The following is a 20,173-nucleotide window of genomic DNA, read 5'->3' as shown; positions in this document are numbered from 1 at the left end:
GTACAACAACTGATGAGGGATAAAGTTTTTTTTTTGTCATGTAACTCAACATTTTCGGAGTTACGAGAAATTTTGCACTACCACCACCTAGCCACATACACTGGGATATTAGTAGACCAACCTACATTACATTGCAAAGGAACTGCATGCCCACTTTCGAATCCTTGTCCCCATAACAAGTACTTGTCAGTTTTAATGTAATTGTAGTCATTGTCTTTATCAATTTGTTTCTTAAGTTAAATTTTAAGTAAACTTATGGGGCTCGTGTGATCAGTGATCATACAAAATAAGTAAAAATAAAAAAAAATTATTATAATTTGAAAATTTTACTCGAATTTATCGTATTCTAGAGAGGATCTTCAATACCATAATGGCATCATTCCTCGGATGAAATTATCATACAAAACTATAATTATTATAAGCCCTGAAAAAAAACTGATAATAAACCTAGCACACTTACATACTTACTTACTGGCTTTTAAGGAACCCGGAGGTTCATTGTCGCCCTCACATAAGCCCACCATTGGTCCCTATCCTGAGCAAGATTAATCCAGTCTCTATCATCATATCCCACCTCCCTCAAATCCATTTTAATATTATCTTCCCATCTACGTCTCGGCCTCCCAAAAGGTCTTTTTCCCTCTGGCCTCCCAACTAACGCTCTATATGCATTTCTGGATTCGCCCATATGTGCTACATGCCTTGCCCATCTCAAACGTCTGGATTTAATGTTCCTAATTATATCAGGTGAAGAATACAATGCGTACAGTTCTGTGTTGTGTAACTTTCTCCATTCTCCTGTAACTTCATCCCTCTTAGCCCCAAATATTTTCCTAAGCACTTATTCTCAAACACCCTTAACCTATGTTCCTCCCTGAAAGTGAGAGTCCAAGTTTCACAACCATAAAGAACAATCGGTAATATAACTATTTTATAAATTCTAACTTTTAGATTTTTTGACACCAGACTGGATGATAAAATCTTCTGAACCGAATAATAACAGGCATTTCCCATATTTATTCTCTGTTTAATTTCCTCTCGAGTATCATTTATATTTGTTACTGTTGCTCCCACGTATTTGATTTTTTCCACCTCTTCAAAAGATAAATTTCCAGTTTTTTATTTCCATTTCGTACAATATTCTCGTCACGAGACATAATCATATACTTTGTCTTTTCGGGATTTACTTCCATACCTATCTCTTTACTTGCTTCAAGTAAAATGTCTGTTTTCCTTAATCGTTTGTGGATTTTCTCCTAACATATTCACAACATCCGCATAGACAACCAGCTGATGTAACCCGTTCAATTCCAAAATAAACCTAGCACACACTATATGAAATACGATTTCAATAAGTTGGCCAATAATAATAACAATAATGACGACGACAATGATAATGAAGTAACATACGCTAATAGGGATATTCTAGATTGCAGATTCGCACGTCATAGGCCTTTCTTCTTCTAAAATTGTGGCAGCATAGTGAACCGAAGTGTGATATGTAAACAATCAAAGTCTGCCAGAGCACAGGTCGCCTTCTACAGCTATATAACCTCGATAGAAATGAAGACCATTGGAAAATAGTGCTACAGTGTAATGTGGTCATGACATACTCCTCACAGTGGTTCGTAAATTTGCTTTAACATACTACTCCATAGAATTTCTGTTTCAGTATTCGATTATTGATCTGATACAGTAATTTAACCTAACAAAATTTTGTCGTCCACTTCAGTCACTTCTACAAAGACATATTTCCAACTTGGCAACCAAACTTTCACGTCTTGTTTAAAGATACACACACAAACAGTCAAAAACAAAATCAGAACTACGCAAGTACATGAATTATTTAGAATCACTCCAGAGTGCATTACTTTTTGGTTGATTTTCTCTTGCAGCTTTGTGTGTATACAAAAATTAATCTTCACAAAATTCATGCTGTTATGCTGAGCTGTGCATTGTATGATCCAAGTGACAATAAGCACAAATCCATACCCAGTGAGTGAGATTGTTGAAATGGATTATGTTTTCGTAGTGTCAAGCCATTGTCGTTGGTTTCCTCGCATCCCTGGCTGCTATGATCATGGGCTGGGTTCCTGAGGGTAAATTCGACTTGGCACATGGTCTTCTTCTCTGTGCAAGCAGTCTCGTCACTGCCTCACTTGCAAGCTTTGTTCTAGGTGAGTGACTAATTTTACAGTGATTATGAAAGTGCGCATATTATGTAGAATTGATGGGTTATATATTTATATGTTTCATAAAATGCTGATAAATTATTATAAAAGTAATTGATTTCGCTATGTTTTATTTAAACAAAAATAAATGATTATTTTCAAATAAGTCTGCGAGTCATAGTGTTAAATCAAAATACAATATAATTTACAATTATACTATATTGGTGGCAATGATAGTGAAGAAAAAGAAGAGATAATGATGATGATGATGATGATGATTATTATGATTATGATTATGATGGCAGTGGTGGCGGCGGCGGTGGTGGTGGTGGTGGTGAAATTTTTGTACCAGTGTGGTGTTCAATCTTTTTTTTTGGTAGCATACCCCCAAAATAACATTTTTCGACTTTGTACCCCCAAACTGCATTGCAATTATAAAAGAAATAACACAAGACTACTGTAATGAGTTTAGGACTATCAGCCTGATATCGCACTTGACTAAGATTCTCTTGCAAATACTGAATCGACATTTATATTCTAAGATGGAAGGACAGTTGGAAGAAGAACAATTTGGCTTCAGAAAGGGACAAGGTATGAGAGAGGCAACTGGACTGCTGCAAAAGATCGACGAAAGATACATCAAGGAGAATAAAGAAGTGTATACAGAATAAATACTAAATGCCATATTCGAAGACCAGAGTGTGATAGAGGATATTGTGGCGATGAAATTCGAGATAGGAACTGTCATGCTATGATGATTAGTTATGGAGATATTAGAAGCAATATCTAGAAATCAATGGGGTCATAGTTACTTTTGATCCATAGCGTGTAGTAATTTGAGTTAAATGTGAATAACACAACAACAATGTGATGTGTGCGATATGTACCTGCTCATGAAATGGGTTGGATTTCTTGGTTTCAGCGGAAGAACTGTAAAGAAAATAATTGTAGCTGGTTTGTTTTCAAGTACTGTACTGTGAGTTTTGTGTGCAATGTCACAGTTTAAACTGATGTTTCAATATGTATCTGTTTCACATTGTGAAGTAAGGTAAACACATGATATTTACATTACTTACATCAAGCAGGCACTGCTTTTCAAAGCATGCTATGAGATCCACCTGTTGTTTGGCATTGAACTAAATCCAAGCAAACCTGTGTGTGCGATCCTTGGAGTGACAAAAGTGCAATTTTAAAGTTTGGGATGTTCGACGAGGACATGTGGGAGTTACAGTCTGAGCTTAAACTCGTGCATGCATAAGTGTTTTCCATGGAAGTAATACTTGCTCCATTAGATATTTGGAAAAAATTGCAAGATAGAGTATTGGTTCCTATCTTATTTTATGTCCTGGTCTTCGAAGATGACATTTAGAATTCATCCTGTATAATATTTGTGTACCTAGAAATGGCTTTTGACAGAGTGGACTGGAATAAATTGATGGAAATCCTGAAGAAAATAGGTGTGGATTGGAAAGAGAGGAGGCTGTTCTGTAATCTTTATATGAAACAATGAGACAAAGTCAGGATAGGAAAAGAAATGTCAGAAGGAAGTGAAATACGGAGAGGAGTACAACAAGGATATCTTTATACCGTGTTAAAAAAAAAAAAAAAGGAATATTAATCGGAAATTCCTAAAAGAAAACTTACAAAAAAAGAAGCTTTTGAGTCGAAGGTCATTCATTTTTATTCATAGTTTCTTTGCCCAAGGACAGATCTTTCACTGCAAACCCAACAGTCTCTAATCTTTCTGAGGTAATGATTGTGTAATTAGCAGGTTGGCAATGTCTTGAAGTAATGGTGCAAGGATTTCTTGGAAATAAGAAGTATGAATGTTATGAATTGCTTCTGACAAATTTAAGATTATGAACTGTCAATTCGTTTTCTTCAGTCGTACTTGAACTACTTCCCGAAAAACTTGGATGCCATGAGTGACACACAAGGAAAGTAGTTTCACAAAGACATAGCCTCGATAGATAATGAAGGAAAGCTGTGATTTCTTACGAAAGAAAGCAAAGTGGGTTAGAAGATAAAGTCTCATTTATAAAATATGCTGTCGTTGTTAGTCTATGCTTTCCATTGGCTCCAAGATTCCTCATTTCATACCCAGTCAAGAGCATTGGATTTTTAAGATTGGTAGAAATACTTAGCATGATTTCCTTCAGAACTGAAATAAAGTTGGTCCCCGTTTCGTAAATGAACACTATTCATAACATAGGGCTCCAGGAAAAATTTGCTGGTCGTTTCTCCCCATGTAAGAATTTAGTGATAGCACAATGGACCCATAGAAGTTGGAAGTGCACATGGGCCTGTCCCACCCTCCACTCCTAAACGATACCACAAAATGGGTATATGTTTAATGAATCTACTCCCTTGTTCTCATTAGTACTTTTATATGTTAACCAGTTTTCTATGCAGATTAATTTTTTGGTATACTTTTAATTTGACAGAACTGAGAAATTTCATTGTCATTTTTGAAATCAATCAGTAGATTTCAGGTAAACTTATTTTTAAGTTGTAATAATTCTCTTACCCTGTCAATAAGAGTAGCAACATTTGGTGAGAGAATATTTGAGTGCACAACATAGGTGGAGTTAAGGGGGGCATGGGGGAACACTGCCCCCCCCAAACTTGTCTAAACTCTTTATTTTTCTATTAACATTAGAAAATATTGAATTCAAAAGACTTTTTTTTGCTTTTGTTTATGATTAAGATTCTGTGCTTAAATTGATGAATTAATGTCTTCAGATCATGTGCCTGGACTACAATATTTATTTTAAATTTCTGAATGTATAAGAATTTCTATACCTCATTTGAGGAATGGAAGCACTGTAATGTTTCTTTTGTAACAGCCTGTACTCATGTGTTAGTAGTCTCCAGGTGTTCAGGGCATCTCTTGGAGATATATGAATAACATACTGCACAACAATGCAGAAAAAAGAAAAGTGATCCGGGTATAATGTGTAAACATAAAGACGAGATTAAATAAAATAATTATAGTTTTACATTTCATATGATATCTTCAGGAAGGTAAGTTTCATATAAGAAAGTTTCTGCTAGCACTGTTATGTAGTCTTTTTACACATGCATTTATTTCTGTATGAGAGAGAAGAAGAGGGAGATTGTTTTAAGTTATGCCCTATTATAATTTATAGTAGACTTACAGTTCAAGCCCTATACAACTCTGTCTGAAACATCGCGGATATGGATGTAACACTGTAAGAAAAATGTTCCCTGAAGATACCTTTATTAAATGATCATATTCCGATATACTGTACCACGCCCCCCCCCCCATCCCCCCAAAGGAAATTGTTCTCTCTCCACCTATTGTGCACAAGTTCTTTCAAGTTTCTCAGGACTAGCATTTTAGCTTCCTGGAAGTTGCTAGCAGAACTACATGCTGTGAGAATCTTGTAGGAGCCTGTTATTGCAGCCAGAATAATTTGTATTTAAGAAAATTAAATATTTTGAAGGACATTTGAAAGAGAACTGTGTACGAACACATGCTTCATTGTTATAAATATTTACATAAATTATTATGTTGTCTTTTCTGTTAGGCCTTGTGATGGTTGCTGTGATTGTTTCATCACGACACTGTAACATTAATCCTGACAACGTAGCTACACCAATTGCTGCAAGTTTGGGGGATCTAACAACATTAGCTCTGTTATCTTGGATTGCATCGTTATTGTATGAAGCTATAGGTATGTTATTTTTGTATCAATTCCAAGGAGCAACATATGTTTTAATATGTGGTCTTAGGCACTGAAGATATGAGGGCCTTTCGGAAAGTAAAGGCAGTGAAATGAAACAAAAAGTAAAATAAATGGTTTCATATATCTAAACATTACAACCATTATGGTAGTTATTTTTCTGTGTAATCGTCATGGAAATTGTAGCATTTGTCATAGTATAGTGCAAGTTCTTGAATGCCTTGAACAAAGGAACTTTCCACAGTGAAGATGACTAATTCCTCCTTGCAGCTATCAGGTCCTCCTTTTTGAGGCGCAAAATAAATGGTCATTGCTGAGAGTTAGGTCAGCATTGTATGATGGGAGGTTGAACAAGTTCCACTTGAAGTATTAAAGTACCTCAACTGTATTATATTGTCTGAGGACGTGCATTATTGCGGAAGATGGCAGTACCAGAAGTTCATAGACCAAGTGATATATGTTGATTACTCGTTACATTTTTTGCATGTCTTTTAGTAAGTCTCAATATTGATTGCATTACCTCATTGCAGGAAATCACCAACACATCATGTCCACTGTTCTGGAGTAATGGTTAACATGTCTAACCGTGAAACGAGTAGGTCTGGGTTCGAATCCTGGTTAGGCCAAGTTACCTGGTTAGATTAAAATTTTGCCTTATGATTTAAGTATTTGTCTATTGTGCGTACAGTATGTCCACTGAAGGAAGACAGAATTTCCTCTGTAAAACACCTGATTACAAATATTACAGATCGCTCACGCATATACTAGGTTTTGGCGGTAATAATAGGAGTATTTCCATAAATCGTCAACAGATAACATGATGAGTAAAATCCGCCCAGTATCCATGGACTCAATTGTCGATTGGAACAATAAATTGATTTGTGTGCATTCGACCCGCTCTGGCGACCAATGAGCTCATTGCTGGCGACAGCTAAATGCAGAGACTGTTGCTTACGAGTTTAATCTCGTGCAATACTGCGTTTACGAGAACAGATATACAAGTGTCTAGAAAAATAACAGAATTACCATATATTGCAATTAACACTGCATCAGCAGAGGAACTGCACAGGGTATCATAAATCTGCTGAAAATTAGAAAATTGTGTAAAAAATGCGTTGAGAGCGAATTTTGCAGCCTGATAATATCTCGCCCGCATTATGAACATAATTCAATACCGTTAGTCTGACATGAAACGAAGACTGGAACAATTCGATAACCAAAGACGATGTAGTTATTTAACAACATACAGAACAAATAAAACACAAACACATATTGTAGCAATAATTCAGATGAAAAGAAAATTATTAGTATGACCTCTTATTCGTAAAAAAAAAAACTGCTAGCTGTGTACTGTATATAAAGCAATATATTAGGCCTACATTATGAACACGTTGGATTTAATGTGGACAAAAAATGTACAGTTATTATTTATCTGCTTGCATATCGCATAATATAATACACCTGTAAAATGAAAACATGTAGGCTTAGAAAAGAGGAAACATATTGTGGGGGAAGGGGTTGTAATTCTTCTCCTTTTGGATAAATTTCAGAACACGGATACCTGCTTTTCCTTCCTATTCTAAAATTCCAACCTTGTGCACACAAAATAAATTAGTACCTTTTCGTAAGCATGATGATGTGCATTCAACAAACACAGACAAATCTGCTCTTTTTAGTACGTTAAGATAATTGTTGCCATTGAGGTATCCATATACTGAAAATTTCCCAATAAAACAATTACATAATGTATATCAGATGACAGATTGTGTATTGAGCGCAAACAACATTATAACAGCCATGTATCAAAATATCATCTTGTGTGTTGAAAAATTTGTGTAAAACAGGTTCCTGGATGCTACAATTTAGTGACACATCAGTGTCACATTGTAACATAACCACACATTACAATGAGAAAGGAATTCGCAGATGGCATGACGTAAAGATTACCACAGTCTAGTATATACAGTCATGAAGCTTGAGTTGTGAGGGTACTAGGAACAATAGACTGTGCAAGTACTATTTCCCATTGTCTGTAGTGAGGCGATAGTACTGATCCTAGTGGTTAGCAACTATATATGGATGCATATTTACTACGTATTGAGCTTCGTGGCTGTACAGTATATACTAGACTGTGGTATTACCACAGTTGTATTACTCTATGTAGCTTACAGGTACTCTGCCATCTAGTGTTGGTTATTGAAAGCTCGTTTCTTGACTGGTGACACATAGCATCTGATATTTTCCACATGCTACCATTTCTAGCATAGCGATGGTCAATCTGTAATAAGTGATCAGGGGTAAAACACACATAACTCTGACATAGTAAACATTTCATAAAATATTTCTCCATAATAAAATGCAGTCTGTTCTCTTTTTTGTTCAAGAAATTAATTGATTAGTTCTGTGGTTTAGTTCTGTATTCTAGATTTACAGTCCATGAACATTAAAAATACAATAGACATTGTCAGATTACAAAGTAAAACAATTAAATATCACAAATGACAGCATTAAAAAATTCACTAATATTATAGAGGGCGGATTTTTACATATTTGCATGTTTTATTCCTTGAAGGTTAAAGATATGCATGTATGAGAGGAATGTGTTTCATGTTATGGGGAGTCAACATGGAAGTTTTATAGTCCATATAAATGCATATTCAGGGGGTTAGTGCATATTTCTCAAATATTTGCATGTGGATGTATATATTATACTTTTTACCCAAAGAACGTTACCAGTGAATGACTTCTCAAACCTACATTTAAATATTAACTGATCATTGTTTGAAACCCTCTACTCCAATGCAGCGACAATCATTCGTAATCATTGAAATTTTAAAATTGTTCCATAACTGTGAGAATATCATTTAATAAAAGTCAAACACAAGTTTAAGTTTCAAGACAATTCAATATTTTTACATCCAAACTGGCATTTCTTTGTGTATGAAACAGTGTCGTAGTGACAATGCCCTGCATGTGTCAGGTAGCAGCAGTTATAAATTTTACAAGTCAGTAAGCTAAACTGATGCCACAAGGGAAAGTAGTGGCGGATTTAGGCCTAGGGTGGCATTTTTTCTCTTTTTCTCTCTTCCCCCCCCCCCCCCCCAGTGAAATTTATTTTTGAAACACTTGTTCACTTGTTGGTAAATCTTTTCTAAAGTTTGTTCCTGAACACCTTGTGAAAGTTGGATATTGTTTTGTTATTTCATTGCCGTGTTCGTGATAAGAGTAAAAGGGAAGTATGCAGCTGCATAGTTATATTGTAATGTCGGAGGATGAAGTCAGGATCAATAACAGCAAGTGAAGGATGCTGCCATTCCACAAAAAAAAAATCTGTAGTCGAAAACTTTTACATCTGGGAAATATGTCATCACTCATTTGAGTAAGATTCATATTGCAGACTGTGAACTGTGATTTTGGTTAAAAATGAATTAACGTATTATCTCTCATTTTATCTGTTAATAACATTGACCATCTCCAGCACAGAACAATAATCACAAAAGAACATCCAATACACAGATATCCTGAAAGTTCTCAGTTCCTCTTTCTTGAAAGATTAGTGGTCACTAGTTCTAAGACGCCTTCTTATGCATGTAGGAATTTTTATCTAAAGAAGTAATTGGTTTTACTTCTTCAATAGTCTTAATAACTGCTAGTTATTTCATAAGAAAGAATAATACCTAGAATCTTATTATAAATCACTAGTAGCCGGTACATTTCAATGTTCATTATTAATTTTAAATGTCGATTTGCATAAATAAAAAGTAGCATCACAATTATTATAGTATACAGTATACAGTATAGTATATAGTATTCTAATTACAGATTTGTACATAAATACAGTAAAACCTGTTCACGGCGGAAGTGATGTCCCAATTTTTTTTTGTTCTTTTTGGACAGTTTTCTGTATTATTCAGGTGTGAAGTTAAAATTGAATATTTTCATTTGTATCAATAAAAAAAATGGCATGCCACAAACTGCAAGAATTGAAAAATATTCCGTTTAACACTGCTGACATTAAATCAGCTTTTTGTCGCTTATTCCAGTGGTGAATCATATTGAAGAAAAGTCTCATTTTCTGTATAAATGTTATCGTAACCCACTCATTAAACACTATTAAATCAAATTAAATTTAATATCTAACACTATACTATAATAGTGTACTGTATATCACTGCACATTATTTAATTGGTCTAGGAGCCATTTATTAGAAGCCTTGAATTCTGGCTTATCCAATTTTTTTTTTTGCCAGTTTGTTTTGCAGAATAGGTCCAGAAATGGGAACGGTCTTTGAAAGGGCATGAAGAACTCACTCTCACAACAGTTAATTTATTGCCACATAACCAGCAATTTTCTGTTTCCTTTTTATGTCACCATTATTGACCGCAAGCCACTTACTCATGAGACTGTCTTTATTTTTCACTCACTCTTGAGATGGTCTTTATTTTTCGAAGTGTTACACCTGAATTTTCCACAACTGAATTTCAGCAATATTTCCCATACACTTAGCTTCTCATTTTCCTTTAAGTCGACAACTTTTACTTCATCACTTAATAATAGTGCCACATTTTTACGCAACTTTTTTTTTCTATCACGAAATCACACACTTGTGTTATGCCCAGCTATGACAGTATATGGGTGTGAAGCATTGAGAATCTTTGAAGGGACTCATCTGCCTAGTCAACAGGGTAATAAAATGTATGACTGCCAGACCAACACACCCTCGCACCCTCTAAAATTTTGCAAAGAAAAATTGTTTTTATCTTAGTGACCTACATATTTCGTACATTTCTTGAAATTACACACTGTTTCAAAATATAGTTTACATTAAAATAGTGTATCCAAAATATTATTTCCGTTTTGAATAGTATCAGATAGTTTCCGTGTTGGACAGTTTTCATTTTATTCAGGACAAATTACACATAATACATACGAATTTCGCCAGGACCAATAAATTGTTCTGAAGTAGACAGGATTCCAGATTATTCTGGTTCCGATTTGAATAGGTTTCACTGTAATACAATTTTTAAATGATATCACATACTATATTTCTTTTTGGAAGAATACAGAATTAATTGCAACTCAGAAAACGAAAGACTGTCTTCTTGTTTGAGTGTATAGTAAATGATTTTGTGTATGCATGTATTTTAAATAATGGTTCAAGAAAATAAACTATAAACGGGAGCACCATTGACACCATAATAAAAGAATTGAATTGTTGCAAAATGCTTTAGACATATGGACGAGTATGTGCCATCTACATGACACCGAATTTTTCATTGGAGAAAAATTGGGAATAATGTTTTCTTATTGTGAAGTAAGAACATTGCATTATTTAAATGATTTTCATTGTAGGTACTTTATTACAGTCCTATTTTTACATGACAAATAAATGAGTTAATACATGAAATTTAAGTTTAAAAACATTTATACATATTTTCAAGATATGCATGGTGAAAATCACTTAATCTTAGATTTGGTCAGTGCAAGTGAAATATCTGGTCATATGATAATGTATTTTGCTTCCTAAAATGCCAAAGTGGTCTTCAATCTGTCTGTTCAGTCTGTGTTGTCTATTTTCATCCTCAGTTACTCTTAAGTAATTTCAGTTTTTCTTTGAGGAAGGCACTTGATATTAAGTGATGGGTTAATAAAGTGCTCGATTTTTGGCAGATGAACGCCAGTGGCTTGCACCAGTAATAATTGGAACCTGTGTGCTTTTGACTCCGGTTTGGGGTTGGATTGCAGCCAAAAATAAGTACACAAAAGAAGTGCTTGACTCAGGATGGACACCTGTCATATCAGCTATGCTAATTAGCAGGTAATTAATTGCAGATATTTTTCATATTAAAGGTAATCTTTTTTACTTGATACCTTCTTTTTTTGCGAAAAATAACACGAAAACTGGAATCTTCACATCTGCAGATGTTTATTTAATGCTCAATTGCTGTCTGATATCCACCGTGCACAGTGGTCCAAAACATAAATCTAGCTGACACAATTAATAACTTTTCTGCTGTCTAACAGATTTTAACGAAACTTCGTACAGTAGTTACAGATAATATATTTCTTTTGCATATAAATTGTCACTACATTTGTGTAAAAGAAACTACCCCATTATAGGGGATGAATTTAAACAAAATTATCAACTTTTTTCCTATCTAAAAGATTTTCATCAAACTTCATACAGTAGTTAAGGTATTGCTCGACCGAGGTGAGTGGAGCCATGGGCGTAATGTGAACTGTCGTGATGATGCTATACGAACGCAGGAGGAGTATAGATGGCGCTCTGAACTGCAGGACTCCAGTAGTCTCAGTCAAGTAATAATATACAGTCAACTTCGGATATAGTGAACGTCTGCAGACCAGTATATTTCGTTCACTATATCCAAGGTTCACTAAAACCAAAGTGTCTGTCTTTATAATACTGACGTTGCTATACGTACAGTATTAATGCCTGTTTGGGACAGATCATGTTCAATATCGGTACTAATGTTCTCTTTATCTTCCAATTTAAACACTTGATGCTTCGACATCCTGATGTTCACAGTTCGAAACTTGAATCTAATCTGGCCATTTAGGTAGTAGGCACTGGCCGATTTTGCACCTCTTCCCACTAGAGGTATGCTACTATAGTGAGGATCACGTAAGTTCAGTTCCCAAACAGCAAATATTTCCGCCTTGTCAGCGTTGCCAACTGTTACCAGATATCACCACATGTAGTAAAATCACGATCCTATGTACTGAATGACTTCTTTACTCACCGTACTTTACCTTAATGTTGGAAGGTTATTCTAAATAGTTTCAATAATAATGAGAAATGTATTGCTATGTTCTATTCTTTTATTCCTTTACATTATTATTAGTATTAGCATTAATAGGTTACTAGACGTAAATATACAACAAAGTATAGTATATAATATTCAAGAATCAAATCTGTTCCAAGACCAATTAAATTATTGTCACTTCACTTCAAAGATTCCAGCGTACATATACTGTACTTCCTAAAGGTAGATAAATTAATAACCAATTGACTTTTGGTTGGAATTCGAATGAACTTCTGATTATCTTTTGAAATTAGTAAGGAAATGGATAATACAACTATGCTAAAACTGAAATAATAATAAATCAACTTACAAAAATAATTTTGGTCCTTAAAAGCCATAAGTAATTTCACTTCTAGATACCTTTTTAAAGATTTCATTTGTTTGTAAATTGCTTAATAATGCTACACTTACACTTATTATTTCTGCAACTCCACGTCTGTCATTGAAAAAATGTATGATACATAACTGTGAAGTCTCTTTTTGGCTCTTGTGTCCTAAATTTAAATAAGAAAAAGCAAATGATTCAAGAAATGTGAGCTGGTGAAAATTAAATACTCAATTAATAAAATAATTACTACCAAAAGAATATTTTATTAATTCTATACAAAAGATGGATTACACAGAACAGATGGCCAGAAATCATAGATTTATACACAACATATAGCATGAAACGATCATCAAAAAATGCTTTTTGTACACAATAACATCTTTCAAACGAAGTGAAATAGCCAATAAGTTCAATAAATATTATGCTAATAAGTAATAACTATAATTAATAATTATCTACAAGCTGTAAAAGGGAATAAAATAGTATATTGTTGAAATTAGGGGGTTATGGTTTATTACGTGTATTTATAATTTTAATTACTTTTACTACATTTAATTATATTTTAATTTCTATTAGATTAGTTGGTGGTGTGGTTGTTAGTTTTATCTGTGTACGTCAGACTATTAAGGAAAAACTGAAAGAAATATTAAATCTACTATCTACTTTATATAACAATATTTAATCAAGAACTGAATATTACTATTAATTTAATAACATAAGACCCAAAACATCTCCAAGTCCAGACAATACACATGCTGATTTTCTTAAACATGTTGGCAAACAAGCAAACTCACTACTTTTATCTTGTAATCTCATCTAAAATACAATATCTGTCTGGAGAAAATCTATCATAACATCAATTTTGAAAAGCAATTATTCAACTAATATCTTTTCGAGTTATCGACAGATACCACTTACTAGTATGATAGCCAAAATTATGGAAGAGATGATTTCATAGATTGAATTGGTTCCTGGAATCTAGTAACTAACTTTCATTTTATTGGGTTGACTTTAGAGAATTGCATTCAACAAATGGACAGATTTTAAATTTTAGTCAAGATATTAAAGATATTTTAAACAGAAAACAAAACAACTTAACAATTTTAATTTATTTTCAAGGATCATATGGCTCTGTAGATATAAATCACTTAAGAAATTGCAAACTTAGGGTGTCCATGATAAAGTGTTACACTGGGTCAGTGACTTGATTATTTGATTCATTGTCACAAATATGTAAATAGAGACAGATTCATCTGGGCTTCCCACATTGTTGTTTTCAGGAATACATTTTCCAATATTAATGTCGATGGTCTAACTAAAGAAATAGATCTTATGATAATCTCATCATTTGCAGATAATATGGTTGTCTAGAACAAAAAATCACAGTCCACAAATATTAATAAACTGAGCCAAAATCCCAACAGACTTTTTGACTCTACTTGGAGAACTCAAACTTGCTCAATTAAGGGAAACTTTACTAATAAAACACAATCCCAAGTTATTTCAAAATGAATAGTATATAAGTTAACTTTAACAGATGATGTTAAGAAATGTGATACTTCTCCAGACATTTTAAAAATCATTAGAAACGATAAATGATCTGGTCAGTGAGTGACTACATACAGTATTTTTTATAGATGGATCCTGTTTACCAAGCCATAGATGTAGTGGTGTTGTAGTACAATACCAGTATATTCCCTTTTACAGGGAATTATATTCAAACACTTGTTTGCCCCATTTTAACCGTGACAACGCTTTTTAGCTTTTTAAACATTCTGGTTATTGTATTGTGTTTGTGTTTAGTGAAAGATTTTAGATAAGGGCGCAAATAGCCATAGTAGCTGACGCGCCCTTTTTAAACGCCACTAACTAACTAACTAACTTCAAACACTGACTAATTTTGATAGTGAAAATTTAGATACACTTTTAAGCTTACAAAATCTCCAGTATCGACTTCATAAATCTGAGAAGGCTGTCATACTATCAGATTCAAAATCAGATGTTCTTGCTGCAGTAATGGACGTAACAGCATGAAATCTCAATATTTTACAGTGTTTTAATATTTTAAGCAAAATGGTCGAATTACATCGACGACTGGTACTTCCGTGGATCCATGAACTTTATGGAGTGGGAGGTAATGAGGTAGCTGAAAGGTAGCAAAATTACTGTAAGGTTATCTATACCTGCATCTTACCACACTGTTAAAAGAATAACAAGATCAGAACATGACAATGTGGTAACAAAAATCGGAATGATTCTAAAGCAAATGAAAAAATTGCAATAGGCCATCCGGGGTCTGCTCCACGATGGAGGAAAATCCTCAGAAGAAACCAACTAATCAGACCAAATGGGGGATCCAAACTACCCTCGAGTGCAGCTCTGAATTTGCAGGCCAACGAGTCTACCGACTAAGCTACATTGGTGGCTCCACTAAAAATATGAAGTACATGGCACTCAGATTATTAAATTGACAAACCTAAACAATTATTCATCAGTTAAGCTATAAAATATAATACATAGCAAGCAAGTTAATTCAATTTAAAAGTATAAACAATTCAATCAGTTGAAATATACAGAAACTGATAATAAATATCATGCAAATTACTTCACATTACAAGCATAAACAATTCATCACTTGTGGTATACAGCCTACTATTTAATTTACAGCACATACAATTCATCAGTTAAGCTATAGACCTACAGTCTACTATTCAATTTACAGCATATATAATTCATCAATTAAGCGAAACAAAAATATAGTACAATACATAGTAAAAATAATACACCTAATTTAATAACTGAACTTCTATGAAAATCTACAGTGGCAGTACTCATTATCACAGGCCATGATTGTCTCAAATATTTACAAAGAACTGATATTTCAGAATCTCCCCATGCCATTTCTGAAATCTCAATGAAGATATGGATCATTGTCTTGACTGTTTAACTTTACACAGCTTTCAATCATCTGGTTAAATATTGGAGTGCAAGATAACAAATGACATCAACTGCTGAACACTTGGTATCAATCAACCAACAACTTCATTACATTAAAGGGGAAAAAAAACTGAAAGAATTAATTGTATATAGACACAACACATAAGACAAGGCAGCTTCAGAACAGTAATTGGCAAGGCTCTGTTGTTTTAGGATTCTTATGTAGATTCAATTTCACCTGAAAGAAAAAAGTAGCATCTATAAGTAGTAGTAGTAGTAGTAGTAGTAGTAGTAGTAGTAGTAGTAGTAGTAGTAGTAGTAAAGATAATAATAATAATAATAATAATAATAATAATAATAATAATAATGACTGTAAAGTATGGAAATTAATATTGTAATGTAATATCAAAAGGTGATTTCACACCATCAACTCTTATCATTTAGTACAACTCTTATCATTTAGTACAACAAATCTATTATATTCAGTTGCAATCACCAGTAGCTGTTCTTTCCTCCATTTTGTTGTTGGCTGATATTTCACAAGTCTGCTATGATATGCAGCACTATCCATGACAATAACGCATTGCCCTAATGTTCTCAGGTCAACAACTGTGTTTGCACCCACTTCTCAACTACAGGGCTATTCATAGCACTATGGTAGTCCTGACTTTTCTTTCAATTGTATGAAAAAATTAAATCAGCACCTGCAATAAAAATTATACCTGGGCATATAATTACGTCACATGAATTCACAGCATTTAAATAAAGAAAATAAAACATAACATAACATAACATAACATGACATGACATGAGATCCTCTTTGGTGAAAGGCTTTCCCACGTTTTTATTTAGTCACCAATTTTTATATTTTTGTACCCTGATTTAAAAAATTACTCTTGCCAAATTTATGTAAAATATAAATCAATATAACTTACCGAGTATAAATCCACCTTTCATTCCGGCATCTAATCTTCCACCCTCATTTGTTGGTCTATGAATAACACCATTCATGTCACTGGAAACTTCACCTGGTTTATTTCATGAATAAGTGGGTGATCATACTTAAAAAAACAGAGAGAGAAAAGCAATTCACATTGACACTCTAAGAGACACAAAAATTTTAAAGACAGGAAAACCGTTCAAGAATTTTATAACTAACCTCTAGTTATAATATGAAACTATTAATTGCAAAACATGTTGTTCCCACCTGAATTCATTACTAGTAGCCTATATTAATTGCAATTTCATATTCCACATAAGTGTTAATCTATTTGTTAGTAAAAAATTCAATCACTCAATGTCTCACAATACATTGAAATTTACCATTCATAAAAATCCAAGTCTCATCCAAGAATACCACGGGTTTAGAGTTCTCACGCTCCACATTTCTTATATATTCTCTTAAAAACGAATAACATCACTTTCTCATACATGTGTATAAGGATCCCCTTTGCTCCATAGAAATTTCATCTCTTTCAAAATTTTTTTCACCGATGATAAGGATACTCTAAATAAATATGTTTCATAATCATCATTCATATGTTGCAGAACTTTTGCTGCTGTTAGTACTTCCCCTGTAACAGTAAATGAAAATTATGCCATATTTTTATACATAGGCCTATGACTAATATCAGAATTACATTGCATAAATCAACACAATAATTCCTGTAACTTCCCTACCTTTATGTAACTTGTCATAAATAAATCTCGCAATTGCATCTTTCGTAAAATCATCAGCATCAGTCACTGGATGTTTACGTAGTCTATGTTTTCCTGGTGTCACGAGTGGGGTCCCCTTGTGTGAATTGATCACTTTCGTGGCTGTAGTTAAGCCAAGCTGTAATAATAAAACAATAACATAATACTTCTAAAAATTGTTATATCATAAAATTCATGCATAATACCAACATTTACAGCTATATGAATAGAAAATGATCAACATGTTAGGTTGGGTCTACGATAGGTTTAAGTAGGCTAATATTTAGGTAATTCTCCAGAAAAGCTACACCAAAGAAGGCATAATTTTATTTTGTTTAATTGATTTCTGTGATATTTACATAGTGATGAACACGTGGTTTTAGTGCACAGCCACAAATACTTTCAGCACAAAAATCCTTTGACACTTACCTGTATATTCTAATGCATTGTTGTAGTCCCTCCCTCAAACTTGTTACTAATTACCAATATAACATGCGAGAGGTCCAGGACGAAGAGAAATGGTTAGTTTCCCAGTAGTGCGTCCTCGTCCTCTCGAGTGTTATATCTTAACAAGTACTTTGGGTGGGGTAGCTTTTCTGAAGAAACACCATATTTAATATTACTTAGACCAGTCATGAATAAATTATTCAGCCACAGTCAACGTTCCTATGCTTTATAGAGTATGTTATATAGTTATTATATAAAACTGAATTATTTTTAAGCACCATAACAGGCCAACATTCATGTAATATTTGCTGCAATATCAAGTTAATAATTACAATATGACTTGTATTTTCTTCGGCCGATGTGGCATGTAAATTGTGATCTGAACGGTTAATTTAATATCAAAAGAGAAAACTGGAAATTTACTTTCGTGCTGTTTGATTACTTGTTCGTCTAATTTGTAAATGTATTTAAGCTATCACCTACTGCAGTATTACAGTATCTTAAATGTATTTAGTTTGGCAATATGAAAATCACTGACTTGATTAAACATTAGGCCTAACCTAAAAATTTGTTTTGTTTGACCACAATCATGAAATTATTAGTGCAAACTCCTAAAACTGAATACCACTTTGAAATGTATGCTTAAGAATACTTACTCCTAATAATTGTCCTATTCTGGTTGTAATTGCTGTCTCCGTTAGCATAATTCCTTCTTCATTATCTTCTTTCTTCAACTCATTATACACGTGAACTACAGATTTCTGAAGCGTACTCTGAATGCCACACATTTTCTTCCTTGGAGGAGTCACTGCAACACTATTTCATTTTTTTGACATAGTAATAAAAATCTAAACACGAAAGAAATTCATTAAAATTTGAAATAATATTTCTATCCATTACCCACGTGCATTATCACGCCCAAGTATATTATATTCATTCGTACTTATCTGACTATTCTTGAATTATAACCACAACGCAACACATAACATAACTATTATGTATTAATATTAATACTAATATTAATTAATTATTAATAAGTTCGAATTTCACTATCTTCCAGTAACCGGCTGAGAAATCTAGTACAATTTTAATTTCATGGAACTCCAGTACCGGCAAATATTGTCGATATTTGCCTCAGCTGCCAACATACCGGTTACAAAATCACTACCATTTATAGTATTTGTCAGTATCGAAATTCGAAAAGAAGTTGGCAAAAGAAAATTCAACCTTCAAACTAGAAAATCACCATAATCCACTAGCATTTGTAGTAATGGGGGAAAAATGGTTAGGTTTCACCCTTAGGGTATCAAGTTACCTGGTCTTCCCTATATGTACTCCGCCTTGAAATTTCAATGGGCTCACTTTTACAAAGATGCGGGACAAAGGGTTGTTGACCATTATACTGTAATCCTTCTTGTATATACACTTTGGTCATCACTATACTCCCTTTTACAAAAGAAAACACTTTCTCTTCTTATTCTTCTAATAACCTCTTTTAAAGGAATCAGAACTAATCCTTCCTTTCTCCCTCACTGCGTACACTATTCTCTTTAACATGTTTCAAACTGTCTAGGAAGCTGAAGGAATCCTTTGTCTTTCAATGCACGTATGTAGTAGAAGGTTGGACATTTTGTTCTGAACATATTCTTGGAAGTTTATAGGACAAAGGGTTTCCTAACTCACCATTTTGGCCATTTTAAAATTACATTTTCTTGGGAAAGTTCTAGTTTTAGGTTCACTATAACCGAAGTGAGAGTTCACTATAAATAGAAATATTGATGTACTTTTTAATGTATGCGGATCGGGACCAATGATTTAGGTTCACTGGACTGTTGATGGCACAATTATGGTGAGCACCGAAAATGGAAAGAGACGTATTACATCCGCAGCAGACATTGAGTGTTGAGTGTTTTTTCTCTTGTGCTAGTTGTAAGTAAGCTAACCAATTAATCTATAGAATAGCTGCGCTAAGTGGTAAGTACAGCTGTTAGTTTCAATAGTTCATAAGTTGGCACCATTGAAATTCCGACAAGTGTAAACCTACCAACAACCCCTAGCGAG

The 20,173-nt window shown here is 33.7% G+C and overlaps 1 protein-coding gene and 1 long non-coding RNA gene across 9 annotated transcripts in view; one reads left to right on the top strand and one right to left on the bottom strand.

Annotated features, from left to right (window-relative positions):
* Nucleotides 1–20,173, top strand: part of LOC138707871 (solute carrier family 41 member 1-like) — a 144,293-nt gene that overhangs the window by 98,056 nt on the left and 26,064 nt on the right. For all 8 annotated transcript variants that reach the window (XM_069837866.1, XM_069837868.1, XM_069837867.1 and 5 more), the window contains 3 exons: nucleotides 2,033–2,177; nucleotides 5,723–5,869; nucleotides 11,549–11,696. In XM_069837866.1, the coding sequence (XP_069693967.1) occupies nucleotides 2,033–2,177; nucleotides 5,723–5,869; nucleotides 11,549–11,696 (440 nt within the window). The remainder of the gene's footprint in view (nucleotides 1–2,032; nucleotides 2,178–5,722; nucleotides 5,870–11,548; nucleotides 11,697–20,173) is intronic.
* On the bottom strand, nucleotides 12,882–19,427 carry LOC138707873 (uncharacterized). Its single transcript, XR_011334408.1, has 6 exons — nucleotides 18,769–19,427; nucleotides 17,648–17,804; nucleotides 17,291–17,541; nucleotides 16,903–17,028; nucleotides 16,464–16,671; nucleotides 12,882–16,205 (listed from the first exon to the last, which is right to left on the bottom strand). It is a non-coding gene; the product is annotated as an uncharacterized lncRNA (long non-coding RNA).

This window comes from Periplaneta americana, chromosome 10 (assembly GCF_040183065.1).
Source record: "Periplaneta americana isolate PAMFEO1 chromosome 10, P.americana_PAMFEO1_priV1, whole genome shotgun sequence".
Lineage (NCBI taxonomy): Eukaryota > Metazoa > Arthropoda > Insecta > Blattodea > Blattidae > Periplaneta > Periplaneta americana.
Note: the sequence above shows the minus strand (reverse complement) of the source record. Positions and strands in the feature narration are given on the sequence as shown.